Here is a 25,491-nt window from a genome sequence, read left to right on the forward strand (position 1 = left end):
GGGGCAAGACAGAAACTGAAAGTCACAAACTGGGGGGAAAGTGTCAAACCCTGACAGTACCCCCCCCCCCCTCAAGGGACAGATCCCAGAAGTCCCAACAGTCCCAACCCAGGGTGGGCGGAGGGGGCCTGGAGGAGGGCCCAGGCCACACGGCCAAAGCTCCGGGGGCCGCCCTCGGGACCGAGCAGACCAGCGAGAGCGTTCCGGGGGCCGTCCTCGAGGCCGGGCAGGCCGGTGAGAGAGCTCGGGGGGGCGTCCCCGAGGCCTAGGCCTGGGTCTTGGCGTGGGTCTTGGCGGGGGGCGTGATGGGGATTCTTGGCTGGGCTCGGGGACTTGACGTGGCTCTGGGACTTGACGTGGCTCTGGGACTTGACGTGGCTCTGGGGCTTGACGCGGCTCTGGGGCTTGACGCGGCTCTGGGGCTTGACGCGGCTCGGGGGCTTGACGTGGCTCGGGGGCTTGACGTGGCTCGGGGGCTTGACGTGGCTCGGGGGCTTGACGTGGCTCGGGGGCTTGACGTGGCTGCGGAGGTACCTGGGTCCGGGGCACCGGCTGCGGGGGTACCCGGGTCCGGGGCGCCGGCTGCAGGGGTACCCGGGTCCGAGGCGCCGGCTGCGGGGGTACCCGGGCCCGAGGCGCTGGCCCCCCCTCAAGGGACAGATCCCAGATGTCCCCACAGTCCACATCCAGGGCGGGCTGGGGGGGGGGGGGCACGGGTCCTCGGAGCTGGCTGGGGGGATCAGGGACCATCACCGGAGCAGGGGCTGATGCGTCCGGGACCACCACAGGAACATGGGGAGGTGCGTCCGGGACCACCACTGGAACATGGGGAGGTGCGTCCGGGACCACCACTGGAACAGGGACAGGTGCGTCCGGGACCACCACTGGAACATGGTGAGGTGCGTCCGGGACCACCACTGGAACAGGGACAGGTGCGTCCGGGACCACCACTGGAACAGGGACAGGTGCGTCCGGGACCACCACTGGAACAGGGACAGGTGCGTCCGGGACCACCACTGGAACAGGGACAGGTGCAGGAGCTGGAGCCGGAACAAGCTGGTGCTGGCGCTGGCGCTGACGCCCTCGTCGTCGCCTCCCCTGAGCCTGCAGGCTCCTGGGCCCACCGCGAGCCTGGCATGTTCCCAGAAGGGGGTCCCCATACTCCCCCTCCTCGGCCCGGCGCAAAAACTCCCTTAGGGTGAGGCGCTCTCCTGCTGGGTCCATTTGGTCAGTCCATTCTGTTGAGGTTCGAATTGCTGAGGACCCAAGTGCAGGACAGCAGGAGCCAGGAGTTCACAACAAAAAAGGGTTTATTCACAAAAAGGCAAAAACAAAGCGCTGCAGAGCAAAAAACAAAGGATGAGGAAAAACGACGAGGAGACATGGAGGAAGAACCAGTACCGACCGACAGGGAACCAAGGAATGACAAGACAAGATATACTGAGGGGATAACGAGACATGACGAGACACAGGTGCAGACACAATCAGGGCAGATGGGACACAGGCGGGGCAAGACAGAAACTGAAAGTCACAAACTGGGGGGGAAGTGTCAAACCCTGACACCTTGTCCCAATTCATGGTGGGCTTGTTGAGCACACACTGTCATAAAATATTACTTGTTTCTCTCAATGGTTTTATTGGACCTACAGTAATATGTGTAGTTCTTGTCAACTCTGTGATCTTTCACTTCAACTCAGTTCACTGTCTGCTGGTGTTTTAACCACTTAAATAGTCAACATTATTAAACATACAGACTACAGTTATTTTGGACTGTTGTTTATTGATTAAAAATGTGCTCTGCAAATTTCCCAATAAATCATTCATAGGACAAATAAATCTATCCCTTTATGTACCTGTTTATATGGTAATAAGAAATGCATACATTTATGTCATACATAAAGTAATACATAAATGCTGCTTGATCTGTTTTTGAAAGATTCCTATAGTAGCTTTTCACTGAAAGGTGCCAAAACAACACCAAAACACCAAAAACAATACAACGGGCATATTTGGGCATATCGGGCATATCATATGTGAACTTTATTACAAGTTGTCATAATGCTGTATTGATAAAGTCACACAGAGCCTGAAATAAAAACAATGAACTGTAACAACATGGTATATGTATATTAGTTTGGAAAGATTTTTATTTTTTATTTTTTATTTTTTTTGGGGGGGGGGGTCTATGCATTTATGTTTTTTTTTTATTTGCAATTTTTCCCAAATTTCCCCAAATCTAAACTTTGGTTTTGCAGAAATCTTCAAAATTAAGTATGGCTTGTTTTCTCAAGTTCCCCATACTTGTTCTCCTGTCTCCTTATTTTATAACTTTCCTCATTAACATCTCCTAATAGGCCATTGGGTTAAGCTGAGAATGATGAAGCATCGATTTGCTAAAAGATATTCACTGCATCCAATCATTTAATGGCTGGTGTCACTGTAGACTGCCGAGAGAAAAATTACCTGTCAATGGTCTCATCGATGCCCTTCACCTACCCTCACCAAAGGCTAGAGTGGACAGTCACCCATTCCATCTTTTATCATTGAATAACTGCAGTCTTCTCAATTGATCCAAAATGTTGAAAAACCTTAAACATGAATATTAAGAAAAGTAAAAGTGAGGTTTGTGTTATGACTTGGGGGTGTACAACCCAGATGCCAGAGACTGAGGTGGCAGGAGTTCCAAAACACAAGTAATTATTAACTAAAAACACTGCTGAGATGGATCTAAAACAAAAACAAGAACCCAAACCTGACAAAACCAAAAATTAACCATGACAAAAAACTGTACAGGGAAAACAGTCATGAGAAAACAGTATGGACCATGGGAGGAATGGAAAGACATGACATGATATACACCCAGGACTTGAGAGTCATGTGTGTAAACAACCAAGGCTGATGGAATCAAGGTAAGTCAAGACAGAACTAAAACACAAGGACACTGGCTTTCAAAGTAAAACAGGAACAGATATTAACCCAAAACCTAACAGTTTGGACTTTCTTAAGATAACATTTGTGTGTGCAGAATTATTGGGTAACTATTAAGATAAGAATAGATAAGAAAACCATTATTTGTCCCACAATGGGGAAATTGCAGTTTGCAACAACATACAGAAAGAAACAGATTAAGGTTCAGTCAGAAGGTCCAGCAAACCTTCAGATGAGCATGGGCTTGTGTTCTGCGTGTGATAGGAAGCCTTTGAGGTACGGGATGAATGGTTTGCCTTCCTGGAGACAGTGTTGCAGGACAGTAGGGGAGCAGGAAGCGAGTCGTCAGAGGATCACAGTTACAGTATCCAGGAAACAGGCCGTGTGCCGCAGAGGGGATCCAGATCCACTCAGACTGAACCAAAGAAAGCCCTGCAGTTAAATCCAGCCGCATCGCTGCCAGCTGTTCCCTCTGCCCGTAGAAGGTGAAAGATGCCCAGCATGACTGTGGCATCTAGGATGCTCGGTGTGAGCTAGGTCTCTGTGAAAAAAGGGCGCTGCTCTCTCTGTACTCCCGTTGGTATCGAGTTAGCCTGTCTGTCTTGTTGGGTAGAGATCTCACATTACCCACCGTAGGGAAGAACAGGTCTGAAGCGTCTCTTCTTTTTGCGACATTATTTTCCTGCGTGGCATCCATGACGGGTCTTACGAAGTATCTCTGGGGGACTACAGCGCTACACAGCATGATCAGCTGTTCCCTACTGTGAACAACAGCATTACAATGCTTCGTGCATTGTAACGCCGGCCGGTCTGATATTGTCAATGATAAGGACTCTGAATAACAACAAAAGTGCTGTGCTATCTTAAAAAGTATACAAATATGATGCCATGGTGGCGCAGCTGGTTCAGCTGCCTCACTGGTAGAAGGTCCTGGTTTCATTTCTCCCATGTTCTCCCCATGTTTCCTTGGGTGGCTAATGTGAGCTACCCTCACAAAAACATGCAGCAATCCTGGGCTATAGCCTACACTACCTCCTCTGGCCAGCTGGGGTGCCCGAGGGGGCGGAGAGGATCTGGCTGGAATAATGTGATCCTTCCACACACTATGTCCACGCTGAACCTGCATTTGAAGAAAAGCTCATTAAAAATAACAACTTTTTAAACATCGTTTATCCTGAATTCAGTCTTACCTTCCGGTCCATTTATGTAATCCCAAGTGTTCTGACTCCTATCAGTGACTGAAGTTATGTTTTCCCCTGGTGGTGATTTTGAGTTACTGCAGTTTAATTATCAGGCACCTTCAAAGTGCATGCACAGACTACACAGTGCTCCACCACAGAGAGTTGGTTGTTTGTGTTTGTGTTGGTTGTTTGTGTTTGTGTTTGAGATGTTTGTTTTGAGTTACAAAAAAACGTGCTAACGATGCTAATGCTAATAATGATGCTAACCGCTAGCATGAAACTAGTTTGGCTGCTGTGGCTAATTCAGTTCATTCTGTAGCCTCATTTGTATGTTATTGTAGTTTATTGTCCTTATGCTCTGCTATGTTACTTATCTGTAAAAGCATAATGTAAAAAATGATATTGACTTTATTTAATAGAGTATAGGGCTTGGGCGTCTTGACGTCATCACTTGGCGGGACCGCCATGTTGGAGGCTACCTTAGCTGCTCTTCGGACTACTGCGCAATGTGTCCAGACGTGCTCCTTCTTCGTTGTGTCTTACTTGTAATCGTTATTTTCCGTTATTCTGTAAACCATGGTAACCCGTTGCTGTGTTTATAAACATACTTAACATATAAACATACTTAAATGTGTCTTATAAACAAGGAGCAATAACAATTTGATGTGCAAAAACAAGAAGTGTTTATTTGCGAGTATTGCAACCTGAGAACACAGAACGTAGTGCAGTTTGAATGCTTCAAGAAATGGTTACAATTTAAAAAATGGAGGTAGTGCAATTTCTTATGTAATAATAATGAATATACATGTTTCTTATAAATTTCTTATAAAATCTATCAAAATAAATAGGTTCATGGCTTCAGAGGAGTCTCATTGATGCGTAGAGAGTGCAAGACCTGAGAGGAGACATAAATGAACATACATTACACATTAGTTCATTTGTCATAAAACTATAAAAAGCAGCAGTAATAGTCTTCAAAACTTTCACAACAAAGACATCTTAAACATTGTTAACTTTACATCAAAAACGACAGAGAAAGACAACACTTCATTATGTATCATTCTACGCAGGAAACCAAACATTAACCTTCAGTACCTTCGGTCCCTGGCTTCCTTGTTTAAGGTATTTCGGTAAATTCCAGTTCCTTTCCGGCATTTTAACATCTTTTTTTCACGTTCCGTCTATTCACTTGGTGCTACCACACTGCTACTACACTGCTGTTTGTTTACACTCACAAAGCTGCCAACATGGCCGCTGCGTCTCAGAATGCAACGCAGCGGCCAACCCCTCTTGTATTTACCTTATTTATAACCTGGAAAGGAAGAATAAGTATAACCAGTGTTGTTGCATACATTTAATCTCATTTGTAACATTGTCTTTATTTCATTGTGTTGCAGTTTAAAAAAAAAATGACTGAGAAGATTCAGTAAAGAAACTTGAGTCAAATCTACTGGGTCTTTCAAATTTGTTTGCTATCTTTCAACCAGGGCAGAATACCAAGTCTTTATGACAAATCAAAATCTCTTTTGCCGTTTTGAATTGTTTCAGCTGTGGAATCATTTCTGCTACCAGTAAGGCCGTACAATTTATTTAGCCTTTACTTATCCAGGAAATGTCACATTGAGAAGCAAGATCTCTTCTTCCAGGGAGTCCTGACCAAGACAGCACACATAAGTTTCATATATAAAACAATAAAACATAAACAAAAGCTGGAGTATGGCAATTTGTCTCGAGCAAACATACAATCTTTTCTTTGTTCTGATTAGATAATTCCTGAAGTCATATAGATTTGTGAACTGCCAGTCCACACATGTAAGTAGCTGAAATCTTTTAAGCAGTGGCTGAGATATTGAGATATTGTAAACACCCATGCTCCATGTCACAAAGCGCAAACTGAAGAGTCCAGCTGACGAAAACACCCCAGAACACGTACCGTACATTTGATAGAAATTAATACATTTAGGTGCATGTATTATGCACTATAAAAGGTGTAATATTTTGGCAGTAAATTTGGGAAATTTGTTTTCATTTATATCCTGTGCTCCATATTTATTTACTCTGTGTTAATAATATGTATACTTAAGATTAAGTTAACATATGACAACATTAATACCAATTAAAGCTGCAAGCAGCGATGAACGGGCCCTCGCACTCACGTCCACCGCCCCCAATAAGCATATCAGAAATGACAGCACCCACGACTCTCTATGTCAAACCCTTAAAAAGTTATAGCAGAAAATAGGGACAACCAATCAGAAGAAGGGGTGGGGCTAATTCAGCCCAATGAAGGTCAAGGACTCCATACAGAATCTGATGACACCACCCACTACTCTCTATGTCAAAACATTCAAAAGTTATAGTAGGAAATAGGGACAACCAATCAGAAGAAGGGGCGGGGCTAATTCAGGCCAATGAAGGTCAAGGACTCCATACAGAATCTTATGACACCACCCACGACTCTCTATGTCAAACCATTCCAAAGTTATAGCAGAAAATCGGGACAACCAATCAGAAGAAGGGGCGGGGCTAATTAAGGCCAACGAAGCTTAAGAACTCATTACAGAGTCCCATGATACCACCCATGACTTCCTATGTCAAACCATTCAAAAGTTATAGCAGAAAAAAGGGACAACCAATCAGAAGAAGGGGCGGGGCTAATTCAGGCCAATGAAGGTCAAGGACTCCATAAAGAATTTGATGACACCACCCACGACTCTCTATGTCAAACCATTCCAAAGTTATAGCAGAAAATCGGGACAACCAATCAGAAGAAGGGGCGGGGCTAATTAAGGCCAACGAAGCTTAAGGACTCATTACAGAGTCCCATGACACCACCCACAACTCTCTATGTCAAACCATTCAAAAGTTATGGCAGAGAAAAGTATTCTAGGGGGCGCTGTTGAACCGTTAGCCACGCCCATTAATGCAAACCATGAAATATCAAATTTATCGCCAAGTCTGGCTTGCATGCAAAATTTGGTGACTTTTGGAGAACTATCAAATATGGACCAATCACATGAAGGGGGGGCGCGCCTTTTGGCGTCTAGCGTCGCCACGGTAACACTTTTGAAAGAGAAAAGTAATGCGTGGTGTCGCAGGATGTAGACGCACATTTTGATGTATAACACACCTGGGTGCACGTTACGGTTCGGGCTGAATTAACTGCCGAAGGAATGGCATAAATTTCGCCAAAATGACACAATTTATTCAAAATGGCCGACATCCTGTTCGGTTTCGGCCATGGCTCCAAGAGACTTTTCTTTTAGTTGCAACATGATACAGGTGTGTAGCGATTTTCGTGCATGTACATCAAACCGTATTGTGGGGCTTGAGGCACAAAGTTTTCCGGGGGGCGCTGTTGAGCCATTTTGCCACGCCCATTAATGCAAACCATGAAATATCAAATTTATCGCCAGGCCTGGCTTGCATGCCAAATTTGGTGCCTTTTGGGGAACTATCAAATATGGACCAATCAGATGAAGGGGGGGTGCGCTTGTTGGCGTCTAGCGTCGCCACGGTAACACTTTTGAAAGAGAAAAGTAATGCGTGTAGTCGCAGGATAGAGACGCACATTTTGATGTATAACACACCTGGGTGCACGTTACGGTTCGGGCCGTATTAATTCTCGAAGGAATGGCTCATATTGCTCCAAAATTACGCGATTAATTCAGAATGTTCAAAATGGCCGACTTCCTGTTCGGTTTCGGCCATGGCGCCAAGAGACTTTTCTTTTAGTTGCAACATGATACAGGTGTGTACCGATTTTCGTTCATGTACGTCAAACCGTATTATGGGGCTTGAGGCGCAAAGTTTTTTCTGTCTGAACCAACCAGATGAAGGGTGGGCGTGCTTTTTGGCGTCTAGCGTCGCCACGGTAACGCTTTTGAAAGAGAAAAGTAATGCGCGTAGTCGCAGGATGGAGACGCACATTTTGATGTATAACACACCTGGGTGCACGTTACGATTCGGGCCGTATTAACTGCCGAAGGAATGGCATAAATTGCGCCAAAGTGACACGATTAATTCAAAATGGCCGACATCCTGTTCGGTTTCGGCCATGTCGCCAAGAGACTTTTCTTTAGGTTGTGTACTGATACAGGTGTGTACTGATTTTCGTGCATGTACGTCAAACCGTATTGTGGGGCTTGAGGCACAAAGTTTTCCGGGGGGCGCTATTGAGCCATTTTGCCACGCCCATTAATGTAAACCATTATATATCAAATTTTTCGCCAGGCCTGACTTGCATGCAAAATTTGGTGACTTTTTGGGCACGTTTAGGGGGGCAAAAAGGCCCTCCTTTCGTCAGAAGAAAGAAAGAAAGAAAAATTCCTACAGATACAATAGGGCCTTCGCACTGAAGGTGCTCGGGCCCTAAATATATCCAAATACACGTTGAAGACATTGTAAATTATTTGTAATTTTTGATTGGGCATCTTAAAAAAGGAACTAGTTAGGAAGTAGAAGGAAGTGCTCTACATTCTTTAAAGACATTAGCTTTCATTGGATTACATTGTATGACATGCCAGCCAAAGATATATACAGTAAAGGGGTAGTCCTGGTAACTTGCAATGCTCTTTGTTCTGTACCGCTTTGTTAAAAACAACAATGCATCAACATCCAGCCACATTGTTGCTGCTTAAGGCTTTTGAGAGCTCCCTGTACTATGTAACTATGTTTTTTTATTTCTACTTTGTTTTGTTTTTTTTGATTGTGGGTTTTTTTAGCTGATAAATTAAATAAATACAGTCAACGTTTTCTTGATATGGGAGTTTCATTGCAGTTTAACAACACAACATCATGTTTCCACTTATTTAGTTGTTTCTGTTTCTATCTGTTGTGATTTGAAAGAAAGGCTTCAGGTCAGGAGTGTGACATTAAAATATTCAATATATTGTGGATTTAGAGATTTCTTCACACTCCAATGATTTCCCCTCCCCACTTTTATGGTCCATATTGTGCCTCCTCAGTGCTGAGAGAGTGACAATAATCCCATACGACAGCCAGGTCCAGGAGGACTGCAAATGTTTGCCATTTAATCCAGAACTCGCCTGACTTTGTTCTCGCCAAGACAGACATTGATGGGAATGGAAGAAGAAAACTGGTGCCAAATCTGTGTGGACTGCTGGGTGCTTTGTTCCGTATTTCATGGCCCAAGCTTTTTCAAACATTTGCACAACAACTAAGCCAGAGAAAAACCTACAGATTCTTGTCAGGCCAGTGACAACAAATAAATCTTCCATCCACAACAGGAAGTCTTCTTTTAAACATGGTATAACCTTCAAGAATAATGCATAAATCGTATGCAGTGTGGCATTTGATTGTCCCTTTCGCCTTTCTCGACTGGATATTTGGAAGAATAAGTGAAACTCTTTCCTATCCTCTCCTGTCCTCGGATGAGCTCCAGTTTAATTGTTGGATGCTGGTGTTGCTGTGGCTGTCACGGTAAGATAAAGAGTTTTACCCGAGGCCTATGGAAGAGGAAGAGTGGTGATGGAGGGCCTCTCTCCTGCTGCTCCACTGGCTGCACGAGTCTCACACTTTATAATTGTGAGAAAGGGGCACTTCTAGTGGCTACCTAATTACTCACTGGAATGGCCAGTCCCTGGCAGCCAGACACACCTTGTCCTTTACCTCTCTCAGCCTGCCTGTCTCACTCATTTCAGGGTGCCCCTAGCTCCATTACCCCAACACCGTCCCCTGGGCAGCCCTCCCTATTGTTATTTTGACCCACTATTGTTGTATTGCCTTTTTTTATTGTGGTGGATTTTTTTTTTTATATCCTTTGTCAAACTGGACCATGTGGTATTCTGTTTGCTCTGGCTGATGTTGAGTCAATTTAGACTCAGTGCTTTAGTGTTGTTTAACATAACACTGTCTTGGCACAATCACTCATAGTCATATAGTCATATATTTTAGTAATCAAAGTCCTCATGACTGCACATTTTTCATTAAAATAGTTTGTACCTTCTTGGTTATAATGATAACGCATGGAAGACAGAAAAACACGCAAACAGTGGCATTGCTACATACTGAGTATATAATGTTGTTCTTCATGATAATCATCACAAGCTCATTGGTATGGAGTGAGGACAGCCGTCCCCATGTGAGAGGCAATTTGCTGACATAATTGAGATTCCTTGAGGGCCAATTTGTTACACACATTTACAGTGTAAGTGCCCAGAGATTGTGCTGGTGCCTTTCTCACATGATATAATGAACAACCGTTGAGTTTCACTAAGCCCATATTTCATTGCCATTAGACCTTGCTAAGAACTTGACTTAAGAAAAAAAAACCCTGCAATGGTTTCACCACATGTTTCACATTATTCTGCATTAACCATTCAGATCTCTGTCTTCTTATCTTTCTACAGAGGGTGGAACATGTGAGGTGATTGCTGCCCACCGATGCTGTAACAAGAATCGTATTGAGGAGCGTTCTCAGACTGTCAAGTGCTCCTGTCTACCTGGAAAAGTGGCTGGGACAACACGCAACAAACCTTCGTGTGTTGATGGTGAGAACATCTAACATGTTTTCCTTTCGTTACCTACTGACTGTCAAGCACCACTATTCATCTGAAAAACATACTATTATGTTACATACATATATGTATTAACATACATCCAAATATAAAATGCAAACATCCACTAACATTCATACATACATACATACATACATACATACATACATACATACATACATACATACATACATACATACATACATACATACATACATACATACATACATACATACATACATACATACATACATACATACAAACATACGTGTGTGTGTAACAACAGGTGATGCATGGAATGACTGACTTTTTCACCACTTTTCGTAATTAACTGGCCTTTTATGATGATATGCCTTTTTAGGGTCACCATATGGGTTGATCCAAACATGTAACCAGCCAATGGATACTCGTCAGTGAATTCTTTGAGTGCCACTAGTTTTTTTTTCTTTTAATGGTGACATGCTTAGTTCGAAGGCTCTGTAGGGGTTATTGTACCATTCAAACAACACTTTGATAATGAGGAACAACTCTCCATTTATAAACACACATCTGAATGGTTTCATCAAATTCTGGTAATCCACTTCCTGATCCATAGGCAACTATCATGCCGTTACTGTAGGTTATACCACTACTTGATGCGCTCTTTGTAAGATGCACCTGAGATGTGTTAGTGTGTTTGAGCCACTTCCCTTTTAATACATCAACTGGAACTGGGAAAACATTAGCTACAACAAGGTCAGAATTACCATAGGATGGTGAATTTATGTGAAATGCAATCATCAGCTGATGTTTTGAAGCTAAAGTGAGAGGTATATTCTTAAAGCAACTTGTATGCTTCACTACCTGCTTAAAATACCTATGCTTGGCTTCAAATCGCAGAGTCCAGAGAAAGACTAGAGTCCCAAAGCACCGTATCATCTGAGGGTAGTGTTCAAGAAAGTGGTGCTTAGGCAAAAGCCTGGTGCCAGGAAAGAGATCTTGGTACTGATGCCTGTGCTCAACTATTTTACTCTTAAGGTATAAGATGGATTAATCAGCATGCACAGGAGCAACAAACAACTCAACAATATCCTTTAAATCCATTAATACCTGCCATGTATTAACACAGAGAGAGAGAGAGGTACACCTACCTATGAATACATACTTATAACAATAATAGTATTGCCAGTAAAGTTAATTTATATTTATAAAGCACTTTAAAAACAACAACAGCTGACCAAAGTGCTGGACAAGCGAAAGGAAAAACAAAAACACAACAGGATAATGTAAAACATAAAAGACAAAAATAAAATAAAACAACAATGGTACATTAAATACTAGTGAATAAAAATGAGTTTCAAGATGAGATTTAAAACCAGCCATAGAAGGAGCCAGGCGTATGTGCAGTGGCAGCTTGTTCCAGAGCTTGGGAGCAGTAACTGCAAAGGCCCGGTCACCCCTGCTCTTCACCCTGGAGGGAGGAACTATTGTGTGGAGTTGGTCAGCTGACCTAAGAGCCCTAGAAAGTGTATGAACATTTAAAAGACCTGACATGTGAGAAGGTGCAAGACCATGTAAAGATTTAAAAACAAATAGAATCATTTTTAAATGTATCCTATAACGGACAGGGAGCCAATGAAAAAGGCGTGTATAACTTTCTCAAAGTTTTTGAAAGATAAAAAGGGTTTAACCTTGGATAAAAGCCAAAACTGGAAAATACTAGATTTTTTTTTTTTTTTTTTTTTTTTTCACCTTGTCTGCACACATATTATTGATTGATACCATGACGGTAGAAACCAAAAGTGTATATATGTGCATTATTACTATATGTAATATATACATATATATACGCACACATATGCGTACACATACATAAATATACACATACAAACCCAGTGTTGTTTTTTTTTTTTTTTTTTTTTTTTTTTTTTTTTGGGGGGGGGAGGGGGGGGGGGGGGTGGTGACGACATCCACTGCCAATCCAGGAAGCAGGAACACACGGAGACACACGTCAAGCACTGGAAATCTGCAACAAAAAAACCACAAACAAAGCACGAAACCGGCACGGAGCCATCCAAAACACGAACAGCAATCGACCTAAATCTTGAGATCTGATCGCAGTCTGAGCTAAGCTATCGCTACCGCTACCTAAACCCAAAAACTAGAGAGCCAGCATGCAGGTGAACAAGCCAGTGTGTATGTCTATGTGTGTGTGTGTGTATGTATATGATCATGCATGTGTGTGTGTGTGTGTGTGTGTGTGTGTGTGTGTGTGTGTGTGTATGCGTGTGACTAAATTACTATATGTGTGTGTGTGTGTGTGTGTGTGTGTGTGTGTGTGTGTGTGTGTGTGTGTGTGTGTGTGTGTGTGTAATAAACCAAACAAAGCTCCACCTGAAGTGTATCTATAGTGGGGGAGGGGGGGGAGCAACCCCGCCACCCGTGAGACCAGAGGCCGACAAGGAAGAGCCCGGAACCCAGGCCACCGGCAACCCCACAGAGGGGAGAAGTAGGAGGGAGGCAACCCACCGCCTGCGAGGCCCCCCCCCCCACCCGGCGGCGGCCGAGGGGGCCCGCGGGCGGGGCCCCCACGGCGCGGAAAGAAGCAGCCAGGGATCCCGCGGCGGCGGACCGCGACCTAGGCAATCCCCGGCCACCCGGTCCGGGCCGGACACGCGGCCAGGAGGCCCTCACCCTTCAGGCCAGCGACCCCCACCCGGCAGGGGGCCAGCCCGCCCGGAGAGACAGAGCCGCCCCGGCCGCCGACGCGGGCAGGCGCACCCGTCCCCCACGAAAGTGGCCCTCCAAGACCAGAGAAAGAAAATACTAGATTTAATAACTGCGTCCATTTGTTTTGAGTCCAAAATTACACCACAGTTTTGGCAGTATCTTCGACATGTGGTCCAAGGGGGCCTATATCTAAATGTGAGTCACAGGCAGCCCTGTGGTGAAAAACTAGGACCTCAGTTTTATTTTCATTAAAGTTTAAAGCCATCCTGGCTTTGATGTCCTCCAGACAGTCTAGTAAACATTTAAAAGAGTGGGGGTTGTTGTGTTTTAATTGCATGGAAATTTGCATGTCATCAGCATAGCATTGAATATAGATGTTATATTTTCTACGAATAGATCCCAGGGGGAGCATGTAAAGGGAACATAGTATAGGCCCCAGAATTTACCCTTGAGGAACACCAAAAGGGAGAGGAGCGGAGGGGGCTACCAATCCCTCCAGGCAGACAGAAAAACTTCTGTCTGTTAGTTAGGATCTTAAGCATTTCAGAGCAGTGCCTCTGATGTCAACACAGTGTTCCAGACAGGGGATTAATATGTCATGATCTACGGTGTCAAATGCAGCTGTAAGATCAAGAACGATCAGGATGGCAGAATCTCCAGAGTCTATGATTGACAACAAATCTTTAAAAATCTTAAGTAGCGCTGATTCAGTGCTATTGGGGGTTTTCAAACCAGATTGGAGAAGTTCCAGGATACCATGTGTATCTAAAGAAGGCTGTTGTTGTTGCGGCGCGAACATCAGCCAAAATAGGTCAAAATAGGTCTGTAGTTGCAAAGTACTGAAGTGTCTAAATATTTTTTTTTAATCAATGGCTGAACAACAGCATGCTTAAATGTCCTAAGCAAGACACCGGAGGCAAGGCTACAGTTCACATTGCTTAAATACTGGGACTTGTAGTCTCATTTGTCTGTTTAATGAGAAGTGAAGGAGCACTATCTGCTTGACCCGAGGACATTTTCATTTGGTCAACCGATTTGCTTAAAGCGGAGAGAGATATTGGCTCAACTGACTAAAAGTCACAGGGCAAGTGATAGAGATACAGGGGCCAATAGAAGGAGGGGTTATAAGAGCTGTAATTGCTGGAAATTTTGGAAAATAAAGTACTGCCGGATTTTTCGCCACAAACTGAGGAGGTTTCCAACTCAACAGGCTGGTGGTTATTGAGTGCTTATTAAAAAGAACATGCGGTTTATTACAATTGCGTGCAACGATATAAGAAAAATATTTTGTTTTTTCAGATTCAACTGTTTTTTTATATCTGAGCCATGTTTCCTTTAAAATGTCAAAAGATACATGTAACTTATCTTTTTTCCAACCGTGTTCAGCCCTCCTACACTCTCGCCTGATTGAGTGATAAGTGTCAGTTAGCCATGGCTCTTTTTTTGTTTTAGGGTGCAGTGTTTTAAAAAGTGCACCCATATTTAGCCATGATCCCAGACAGAAAGTGAGAAAAGTCGTGAATTCATTATATTTCCGGGGATGATATATCACAGCACATAAGACGGATTGCGGGCAATCCATTTCAAACACATTCAGTTCAAAGCTGGAGTATTGGGCCTCCAACAACAGCTTGCACATAAAACAGACGCTATGCCCCAGTTGTCCTCTGTGAGTTTAAATAAGCGCAATAAGACAGTAAAAGTTCTGTAAAAGGGCTCAACTCACCAACACTTAGCCATGTTTCATTAAGGTACAACAGATCCAAGTTCTGCGTTTTGAAAAATTCATTCAGGATAAATCTCTTATTCCCAAGCAAACAAGCATTGAGAAGAGCAATCCTGATAGAAGCTGGTTCACTCTCCTGCCGGGTGCCTGACTTACTGGCCGAAGATTATGCGTGTTTACCCCGCCTCTGCAGAGGTGAGGTGATCTAGCATGTTGGATGTTAACGTCCTCTGGAGGAATGCCGATGGGCCTCAGCCAGGTGTACAGAGTTCTAGGGAGCACCAGGACACAAAACGGCTGCAGTCAGTTGGAAAAGCCGATGCAGGAATCTGATGTCTTGAACCTGGAGTCAGCGACATAAAGAGCTTCACCCGCACCAGTAGGCCCGTGTGCATGGGCGTCAGTTTGATTTCAGAAGTGCTGGGGACATTTACCATAAACCTGAGTAAGGTTTGAAAAGTGCTGGGTACGAGCTAGGCCCATTACTTCCGAATTGAGGTTTCATGATAAATAATAGGCATTGCATTAGATGATGCGTATTGACGCGATATTGTCCCCATATTGAAAGACATCTGTGCGGTCTTCAGTGGCGGAGCGTGGGTTTCAGCACAGGGGGGGGCGGAGCATTCTCAATGGGCCCTTATGATAATTATTTTACTATTCAACAACTTAAAGATAACGGACACCTCATCATACCCAGCAAACAACACAAATGCTCACGTTTACTGAGCCAAGCAAGCCTAGGTGCCTCAGAAAGCCACAAACCAGTTCACACACACACACACGCCACGCAGCCTGACAGCCGTCAATCTGAGAGCATCGCTGTCCTTGGTGCTGGTGTGACAGTGACTCACAGGGTCTGAGCCAAACCATCTTTAATATAACTTAAAACATAAAATGTAAACTACAATTACACAATCTATTCAGATAGAATATAGACACAATTGTCTATAAGGCCATTAATGAGATCTATAAATAGAAAATAGACACGGCGGTCTAAACACAACAAAACGCATAGCCTATTAAAAATGTATCAACTGCACACAATATGCATTCAAATAGAAAATAGACTCGGCGGTCTATTACAGTTGACAACAACACAAGGTACATTAAGGTGGTCAAGGCAATAACAACATTCTGATCATTATTTATGCACTCACCGATTGCTGTCTCTGCGCTTGTTGCCGCTGCACCAATTCACAGACTCCGAACTCCAGAACATCATCCTCGGCTCGAACAATATATTCCAAGTAACGTGGAAAACAATGCAACGGTTCAGAACTAAGTACATGCTGTGTGGTCTTCTTAAAGTTTTACCCTCCACTCCTTCATGGCGGCGAACTTGCCAACCACTTTCTCCTTATCAATGTTAATATCCCGCTCAACACTCAGCAAAGTGAGGTTTGACAGCCTGGCCTCATCCATGCACGAACGTAAACAGGTTTTTATGAGCTTCAGGCGGCGGAAACTTCTTTCTGCACTGCCGCTACAGCTAACATTAGCCTCCTCATCAGCCACCGGCGCCGTTGCAAAATATGAGGTGAGCGGCGGACAGGAAGCAACTAGCCTCTCCTTTTACCTTTCTTTTTAACGATCCAGACTGGTGCTTTTTCTTCTCCATTTTTCCTCTTTCAAAGTTCCCTCCAAAATGCCGCAGTAGCACATACAACAAGACAAGTTAGTTGAAATGTAAAAAAACGAAACAAGTTAAGTTCCAGCCAATCAGCGTTGGCTCACAGCCCTGATGCGTTCAGGACAGTTGTAAAGTAAGAATTAACCTACACTGACCGCACAATGCACATTTTATCGTTATTATAACCTACAAATTTTATGATTATATGAACGTTTGTGGTTACCAAATTCTGACCATACCATCTGAATGTCACAGCAAAAATCGAGACTTATCAGACCAGGCAATGTTATTCCATCTTCTTTTGTCCAATTTGGGTGCGAGTGTGCGAATGTTAGCCTCAGTTTCCTGTACGTAGCTGACAGGAGAGGCACCTGGTGTGGTCTTTTGCTGCTGTAGCCCATTCGCCTCAAGGTTCGACGAGTTGTGCGTTCAGAGATGATCTTCTGCATACCTCGGTTGCAACGAGTGGTTATTTGAGTTACTGTTGTATTTCTATCAGCTCAAACCAGTTTGGCTACTCTCCTCTGACCTCTGGCATCAACAAGGCATTTGCGCCCATAGAACTGCTGCTCACTGAATATTTTCTCTTTTTCGGACCATTCTCTGTAGATCAGAGCTTTATTTGTCCCTGAGCCAGATTCCCAAAAGTGGCTCCTTTGGCTTTCCTCCTCCCCTCCAGCTGCTTAATATGACGCTTGCCTTTTCAGTATTTATACTGTTGTCCAGTAAAGACCGCCACTGCATCAACATCAAATGGTACCTTGTGCATGTCCCACGGATGCCAAAGTATTTGGCACATTGTCAGTATTTTTGGGAGGGAATGAATGTGGTTTGATTTTTCACTGTTTACTTACCTACACTAGATAAACTGATACAATCCCTTAAACATTTACAATGGAAGTGTAAAAAAAAAGTTCAAACTGACTGCATACATAATTGCAGAGGTTCAAAGTTTTCCCTTTAAGTGCTGTTTGTGTGTTTATTGGTACACAGTTTAATAATGTGTTGGGCAAACAACATCTACAGCTGGCACAATCTCCTAGAGGTAGGATTAGCACTGTCAGGTGCCCTGCTCTTTGTAGCTTATCATCCACAAAGGTGGCATAGGAAAAGCAAGCAGATGCAAAGCTATAGGGCCATCACACTGGAGAGGTTACAGAGGTGGCCACATCAGCCACATGTGATTCTGCTTCCCAGTGTTTTTCTCAGCAATGTCAGATTCCTCGCTTGCAAGATGGATGAACTGAAAATACAGGTTGCAACTAATAAGATTGTGCAGGACAGTTGCGTTGTACTCTTCACAGAGACCTGGCTTCATTCACACATCCCAGACTCAGCTATTAAGTTAGAAGGCCTCACAGTACTCTGTCATGAGAGTATTAGAGACTCCGGTAACAGCAGAAAAGGGGGGTTTATGTGTATCTGATTAAAAGCTGTCACTGCTCCCCAGACCTGGAGTTTGTGACTGTCAAATTCAAACACATTTTACCTTCCTCAGGAGTTTACAGTTGTTTCCTAAATTTCCTCCAGGATCAATAAAGTCCGTCCGTCCGTCCGTCTGTCCGTCCGTCAGTCACTGTTGAATGCTGATAGTCTCCATAAATGTCCAAGCAATGAGCAAGCATTGGCATTTGTGGTAAGAATACATCAGAGCGTCCATCCTGACGCTGTTTACATCATAGCTGGGGTCTTTAACCTGTTCACCCCTAGGGATTTTGGAGGTGAATTTTGCCTGAACTAGCCTATCCAAATTAAATCAACAATATCTCCACAATTATAAGGACACCGTGCATAATCTTGGTCTCAATGGATAGCTAAGACGTCACAGCATACATTTCCAGTGTCAAAAAAATTGTGAATGTTCACATTCCTGAGCAAATTGTGATAAACTAAAGCAGAAATTTTAATTCTCTTCTATTTTTTTTATAGTTTGCACAGTGGTAAACACCATGATAGCAATGGATACAATTACAAAGAGACCACTGCCTGGACTCAGCAACTCCTTGACTACAACTGTACCAAGTTACATGACAGTAGCTTAAAGCACATAGATTTTATAAAGGTTTTAGTGTGGATGGTACCAGGCCGACTCTCCGTTTGGGCACTTGGATACCTATACTGTGCCAAAATGTGCCAAGTGTGTTTTTTTACCCTTTTTGAAGGGAATATGGCTATACAATACTTTGATGATTTGATGATATATTATTTCGTAAATGTAAAATATCAATCCAAAAATCACTGCGCTCTGTGCGGGTCTCTTTATCCTGCTTTTGGTGGGAATATCTTTGGGATTTGCTGACGTAGTGTGTGATGAACACACAATCTGATGTGCGGGCTGTGAAATGTGAATTTTGGCTTTTGGTTTGTTTTGAGATTGGCATGAAGTGGTCGGCCCGGAAAATATTATGTTCAGTATCATCTGAAAGTGTAGCTTTTCTAATTTCATATGATACCTACTATGTTGGGTTGTAGAAAATTGATCTTGCGTTCTGTTGCGTTTTGTTGTGGGTGTTGCTCGTGTTGGGGGTGCCATCATTGTTGCAAATATATGTATTTTTAAGTTGTTATAAACCAATTACTTTGTTGACAAAACGTATTTGGAGTTTTGACATATTGGCTTCAAGGCTTCTTGTTTGAGAAACAGTTGAAAGAAAATACCCTGACAGCACTTGAGTAACTTTTTCCACACATGAACTGGTGCATACAGCTGCTGGACCCGATACCGGGTCCGTCGGGGGGAAGTTAACCAAGCTTATTTAGAGCCACTGCTCTCTAAATTCCACCAGCATGTTAATTGTCCAACAAATGGAGCTCATATATTGGACAAGGTCTACTCCAACATCAAGATGGGTTATTGGGGTCTACCACAACCACATCTGGGCCAGTGTGGCCATTTGTCACTGTTTTTAATCCCTCCATATGTCCCCTCAGGAAATATCCCCTTACAATCACAAAAACGGTGAAAACTTGGTTTGATGGGACCTCTCAGTAGCTACAGAACTGTTTTAGTAGGACTAACTGGGACATATTTGAAAAGCCAGATCTCAATGCTTTCACTGACAGTGTTTTATGCTACACCAATTATTGCATGGACACTGTGATTGTGTACAGACGTGTCTGGGTCTTCTCCAACTGGAAGCCCTGTATGAATCTGGAGGTCAAGCAGCTTCTGAAGGACATGAACACCACCTTTAGGTCTTTAGGGCTCTCTACAGCACAACCCAAGCCAACATGAAGAGAGGCATCAGGAGGACAGCAGCAACAGCAGGCAAGTGTGGCAGGGAGTCCAGCAACTCACTAACTATAGGACTATCCTCAGTGCTGCTGAAGGTGACGCATCCCTTGCAGAGGAGCTGAACCTCTTCTTTGCCCACTTTGAGGTGGAGCCATCAGAAGCAGCTACACACCACCCTGAGGCCCACAGTAGCGCCACCTTAACAGTGAAGGTGAGACTTATGCTGCGGACCATCAATCCGAGGATGGTGTTGGGCCACAGTCCTATGTGAACATGGGAAGCCTTAATTTCAACTTTATGGCCCATGTCTGAGGGCTCACTCTGAGACCAGCCTAGATTTCTTACAGCTGACCGCATGGTTAGAAATAAAGGAAATCAAGGAATGATTCCAAAAGCCCAGCGGGCTTTGCAGTTTATTGCCCTTATAGGTGTCAAAAGGGGGCAGGATGGAGGTCACGCACCGACAGTAAGGACAGTGAATTGGTTCGCTGGCTCTGCTGACGCGAAACACGTCCCGGTGGTGGTTAAATAGCAGTGGCTCCCCGAAACTTGTCCTCTTTTCTTCCAGGCTTCCAAGCTCTCCGTGAGCTACAAATCCTACATGCTCGTCAACATTGGAGACAAGGAGAGCGAGGAAAAGAGACGCTCTTTACCAGGACACCATGTGGAGCGTTACCATCCAGCTGTTCACCAAGGAACGCTAGTCTGCTTCCCAAATCTCTCTCCGACTTTTTTCATTGCAAGGGAAATGTGTACTGTCCTTACATTTTGTAAAGAGTACGCTTCACCTCCAATCAGCGTGACCACCATCAGCCAAGGAGCCATCCCGCCAGCTGCGCTTGTGAAAGCCCACTCACCCACCCGCATTACAATGGAGTGACCCGCAAACGTTCTGACGCTTCGAGAAGTGGAACGGGGGCCGTGCGCAAGGAGACGAAGTGCCCAGGCTACGATGACCAGGAAAGGGGGACAGCCCAGCTGCAGCATCATCTGTCTCCGAGAGACAGAGAGGGAGAGAGAAAAAGGGAGCACTGACAGCTGAACCACCGTAAAATCAGCAACCTGTACGGATGAGCTGGAATGACTGTGTGGGGCAGGGACGACAATCTGCTGCTCAACACCTCCAAAATCAAGGAGGTCACTATTGACTCAAGGAGGAAAAGAGAGGTCTTATTGCCACTGACCATCGGCAGGAAATGTGTTGAGAGGGTGGCAGACTTCCTTTTCTTGGGAGTCTACATCGAGGACCTGACCTTGAGAATGGACACCTCTGACCTGCTGAAAAAGGCCCAGTAGAGACTGCAGTTCCTGAGAGTACTGAGAAAGAACAACATCTCACAGAGACAGCTGGTGTATTTCTATTGGTGTTACATTAATATACATTTGAACATATTTGCGTGTGGTACAGCAGCTGCACAGTAGCTCAGAGGAAAGAGCTCCACAGGGTCATCAAAATAACTCAGAAGATTGTTGGCTGTGCTCTCTAAACTCCAAAATAACTTCACGGTTCCAGATGCTTCAAAAAGGCACACATAATTAAGGACAACAGATAATGGAATGTCACAAGGTGCTTCACAAAGAATAGACACAATACAATAAATGTAAAAATACAATTAAAAACAAGACGATACAGATAAAAAGCTCCTACAGTAAAAGTACATAAACTCAACATGATGAACATTAAACAACCCTATCACTACCACTGTCATTTAGCAGACGCTTTTATCCAAAGCGTTTGAGAGAACAACACAAGCAAGAAATGACATTGGATGGTACAGCATAAGTTCTGGTCAGACTGCTGTGAGTCCAGTTGGACACAGGTGCTGCCATGCCAGTGCTACATTTTTTTTATTTTTTATTTTTTGTTCCCTTCCTGCCCAACACAACAGTCCCTTTATACAAGAAAGCTACATCTTAAAAGACACCATCACTACTGATGTTTAAAAACATGAAGAAAGAAGTGGGTTTTAATTTTGCTCTTAAAAGTATCGATGTAGTCAAGTGAACATAGAGACAGCAGAATTCAGTACGTTCACATGCAGCGATTCAACCTGGTTGCAGATGGGTTGCAGACATCGTTCCGACTTTTAAACTGCATGTAAACACCTCAACCAGGTCAAGTCAACCTGGTCAAGCCGGATTCATCAACCAGTTTGGAGCACCTAGATAAGCCAGTCGCAACCAGGTTGTTAACGCCATGTATACGGGGACATAGATATTGCAGTCTGCGCATGCTCGAGAATTTCCCCCGGGTGGGGTTTTCCCTCGGGGGAGGGGATTCACCCGGAAGTGAAAGGAGACGACACGTGCTCAGTAGTTGAAAAGGAGGCGGCGCGTGTTTACCCATTCTTTAATTCTTCAAAACATGTCTACAGGAAGAACTAATTTTTGGTCCGACGAGGAGACGCCATCTTTCTTTCTTGTTGTTGGTAAGCGGAGGTCAACCGGAAGTGGCTCTTTGTTGAAATGGTTACCTTGGGTACAGCGCCACCTAGCGCCACGGAGTCAGCCATGCTCTGGTTACAGTGGCTTATTCAATCTGATTCAGTCTGATCTCAGAACAGCATGTATAATCAGACAAGTGATCCAATCTTCTGCATGTCATTATGTGATAAGATCTGCAACCAGGTTGAATCGCTGCATGTGAACGTACTGACTAAAGCTCTTACCTGACAAATAGGAAAGGAACCACGATCGAACAGTTCCTGACATTCCAACAGAATCCTGCAGTCTTGTTAACAAGATTTCTTGATTGATGGTGTCACATGGTGAGGAAAGATCCAACAGGATCGGAACAGTACATTTCCCAGAGTCTGCAGACATCATTATGTCATTTGATACCTTGAGCAAGGCAGTTTCTGTAGAGTGATGCTTACAGAAACCAGACCGAAAACGGTAAAATATGTTCCATTTCTCCAAAAAGGATGTTCATTGTTCAGAGACCACTTTTTCTAAGACTTTAGACAGGAATGGGAGCTTTGATATGGGGCCTAAAACTACTTGGACCGGTGGGATCCAGACTAGATTTTTTGCGAATTAGTTCCACAAAGGCATGTTGAAGGGAGCTGGGGAAAACACCAAAAGACATGAGGTATTTACCAGCTTAGTAACCCAGGAGCCAATGGCATCACTTTTAAAAAGAGTTTAGAAGGAAAAGCATCAGATGGACAAAAAAATGGCTTAATTCTGACTAGCAAAGCTGAGATATCAGCTTGGGTTGACGGATTAAAAGAAGACCAATTATGGGGTGCAGGCTCAACAACAATAACAGGATTACAAGATGAAAGGCAGTGGAAGTTTGGCCTTAATATCCCTAATTTTGCTGATAAAATACTTAAAAAATGCATTGCTTTCAGATTTGCAAGAAACAGTTGTAGAATGAGCAACAAATACAATAGACACACAATAGAACTAATGGTGTCAAACGCAATTTGGAGTATCTTCTTATTTAAAACTATCAGCTGACAAAAGAAGTCAGATCTGGCATTTTTAATCATTTAATTTAAAGGGGACCTATTATGGCATCTAATACCTATTTTAAACAGGCCTTGGACAATCAAAAAACAAGCTTTTGATTGTTTTTGCTAAATAAATTAGAAATTCAGCCTCTGAGCCATGTCTTTATCTTCCCATTCTCTAACCGCCTTCTCTATGAGGGATTCTGAGTGGGCGGGGAGGCTATGATAATGAGGCACTGTGCTGATTGGCTGCCTGAATGACGCGATACACCGCTACGAAAAAATGGCGGAAGCTCTGGCCGGCGGAGTTACACCGTGTCCTAACTGCATGCGATGCGAGTGAGCGTCAGCGACAAAATCAATTCCATCCATCCATTTGCTTTATTTTCTATTGGACTGTCCTAAGTGGCCGTGAGCGACGCAGCGCAGCTGCTGCGCAGCGCGCCGTTTTGAGCTGAACATTTGTCGGACGCCCTGCTTCTATTTTCTTCCTGTCGCTCGCGTTGAAAGCCGGTTGAAAGCGCTGTAGGAAACAGTCATGGATGAGGAACGGCTGATCCAGTTAGTTGAAATGAGAAGTTATCTCTATGATACCACCTCATTTCACTACAAAAACCTCAATAAAGTGGCAGCTGGCTGGAGGGAGATGGACAGAGAGTGTCCGATGTCACGCAGTGCGATGCAATAGTCGGACGCTCGCATGTAGTTACACGGTTTTATAGTTGTGGGCGTGATTTGCATTTTGGTTACGTAACGGAAATGCGCAGAATCCTAACGGCTTGTAGAAGTCACATGACACTGGATGGATCATCCAGGCGGCTGTACAGACACTGCAGAATTTTGTTGCTTTCCTCCTTCTCTGAGTTGACAGGCTGAGGGGATACCACTTTATATATGTTATAGCAAGAAAAAACTTTTTTACGTTTTTCATAATAGGTCCCCTTAATTTAAGGAAAACATCAGTTCCCTAAGATGCAATTTATGTACCTCAAGTTTGTTAGACTTCCATAGACGCTCTGTTTTCTGACAGTCGCTTCATGTCCTGAATAGAGACATGAATCCATGGATATGGGGTTTTCTTAGTCACTCAGGGTTTGGGAGAAAACAACAGGTCAAATAAAACACAGCAATGATCACTAATGTGGGCATATTCTACACAAAAGTTGGTAAAATTGATGCCACGAGAAAAAACTATGTAAAGAGTGTGGTCTTTTTTTGGGCAGCTGGGTGACCCAGTGGTTAAAGCAAGCAGCCCATGTACTAAGGCTACAGTTCTCCTGCAGCGGTTGTAGGTTCAAGTCCCGGCCTGCTGCCCTTTGCGGCATGTCATGCCCATTCTCTCTCTACCCCCTTCCTGTCTACGGCTCAAACAAAGGCTACTATAGCCACAAAATCTTAAAAAAAAGGGTTAAGTATTTTTGATGGGTAAAAATGCAGCAGCATGGCAAGGTGGGCGATAAACCAAAACACAATAAAAAGAGTCTGAAGAACCAATCTTGAACATGTGTGATTCAAATGAGGGGAAAGTTTGAGTGCTCTTCATTTTACAAGTCCTCATCCGCGGCGAGAGAGGCGCGGTAACCCGAAAATGGAGTGGCCATCAGGACAGAGTACATTTAAATGAACTCCCCTTCTCTCTGCCATGTCTCTGTAAGAAACAGGAAATTGAAGTTTTGCCTGACCTCAGGTGAGTCAGCAAATAATAGGTGCAAATAATAGGTGGAGGAAAGGTTTGACTGTACTGTCCCTTCTGTCACTAAAAAGGGACTCTATAGACTCCTTTATGCCAAAAAGAGAGCCATGGTCGTAACTCCAAACAACAGAGGCTATGGGCTTGTGGAGATTTGTCATAGAAAGGTTATTTGTACAGATTTGTATCCAGAAGTCTGAGTTGGGAGAAATAGCCAAATCATTTTTCCATTTTGAGGTTGGGAGTATTATGGATTCATCAGTTTTGAGATTTTTTTTTGAGTCCGTGAATTTCTTTATTTTGTCAACTAGTCTGAAGGGTTGTTGGTTATGTTAATCTTAGATTTGATAATCGAAATGATATTGGAAGAGCTGATTTCCCCCAACCCCGTACCTCTGGCTTAGTGTGTTAAA

The 25,491-nt window shown here is 43.9% G+C and overlaps 1 protein-coding gene across 2 annotated transcripts in view; it reads left to right on the top strand.

Moving 5' to 3' along the window:
* Positions 1-25,491, top strand: part of LOC133448902 (chemokine-like protein TAFA-1) — a 198,254-nt gene that overhangs the window by 128,185 nt on the left and 44,578 nt on the right. For both annotated transcript variants that reach the window (XR_009782985.1, XM_061727868.1), the window contains exon 3: positions 10,481-10,621. Coding sequence is in view for 1 of the 2 variants with exons in the window: in XM_061727868.1 (XP_061583852.1) it covers positions 10,481-10,621 (141 nt within the window). In the remaining variant the exon portion in view is untranslated. The remainder of the gene's footprint in view (positions 1-10,480; positions 10,622-25,491) is intronic.

This window comes from Cololabis saira, chromosome 8, assembly GCF_033807715.1.
Source record: "Cololabis saira isolate AMF1-May2022 chromosome 8, fColSai1.1, whole genome shotgun sequence".
In the NCBI taxonomy this organism is placed as follows: Eukaryota; Metazoa; Chordata; class Actinopteri; order Beloniformes; family Belonidae; genus Cololabis; species Cololabis saira.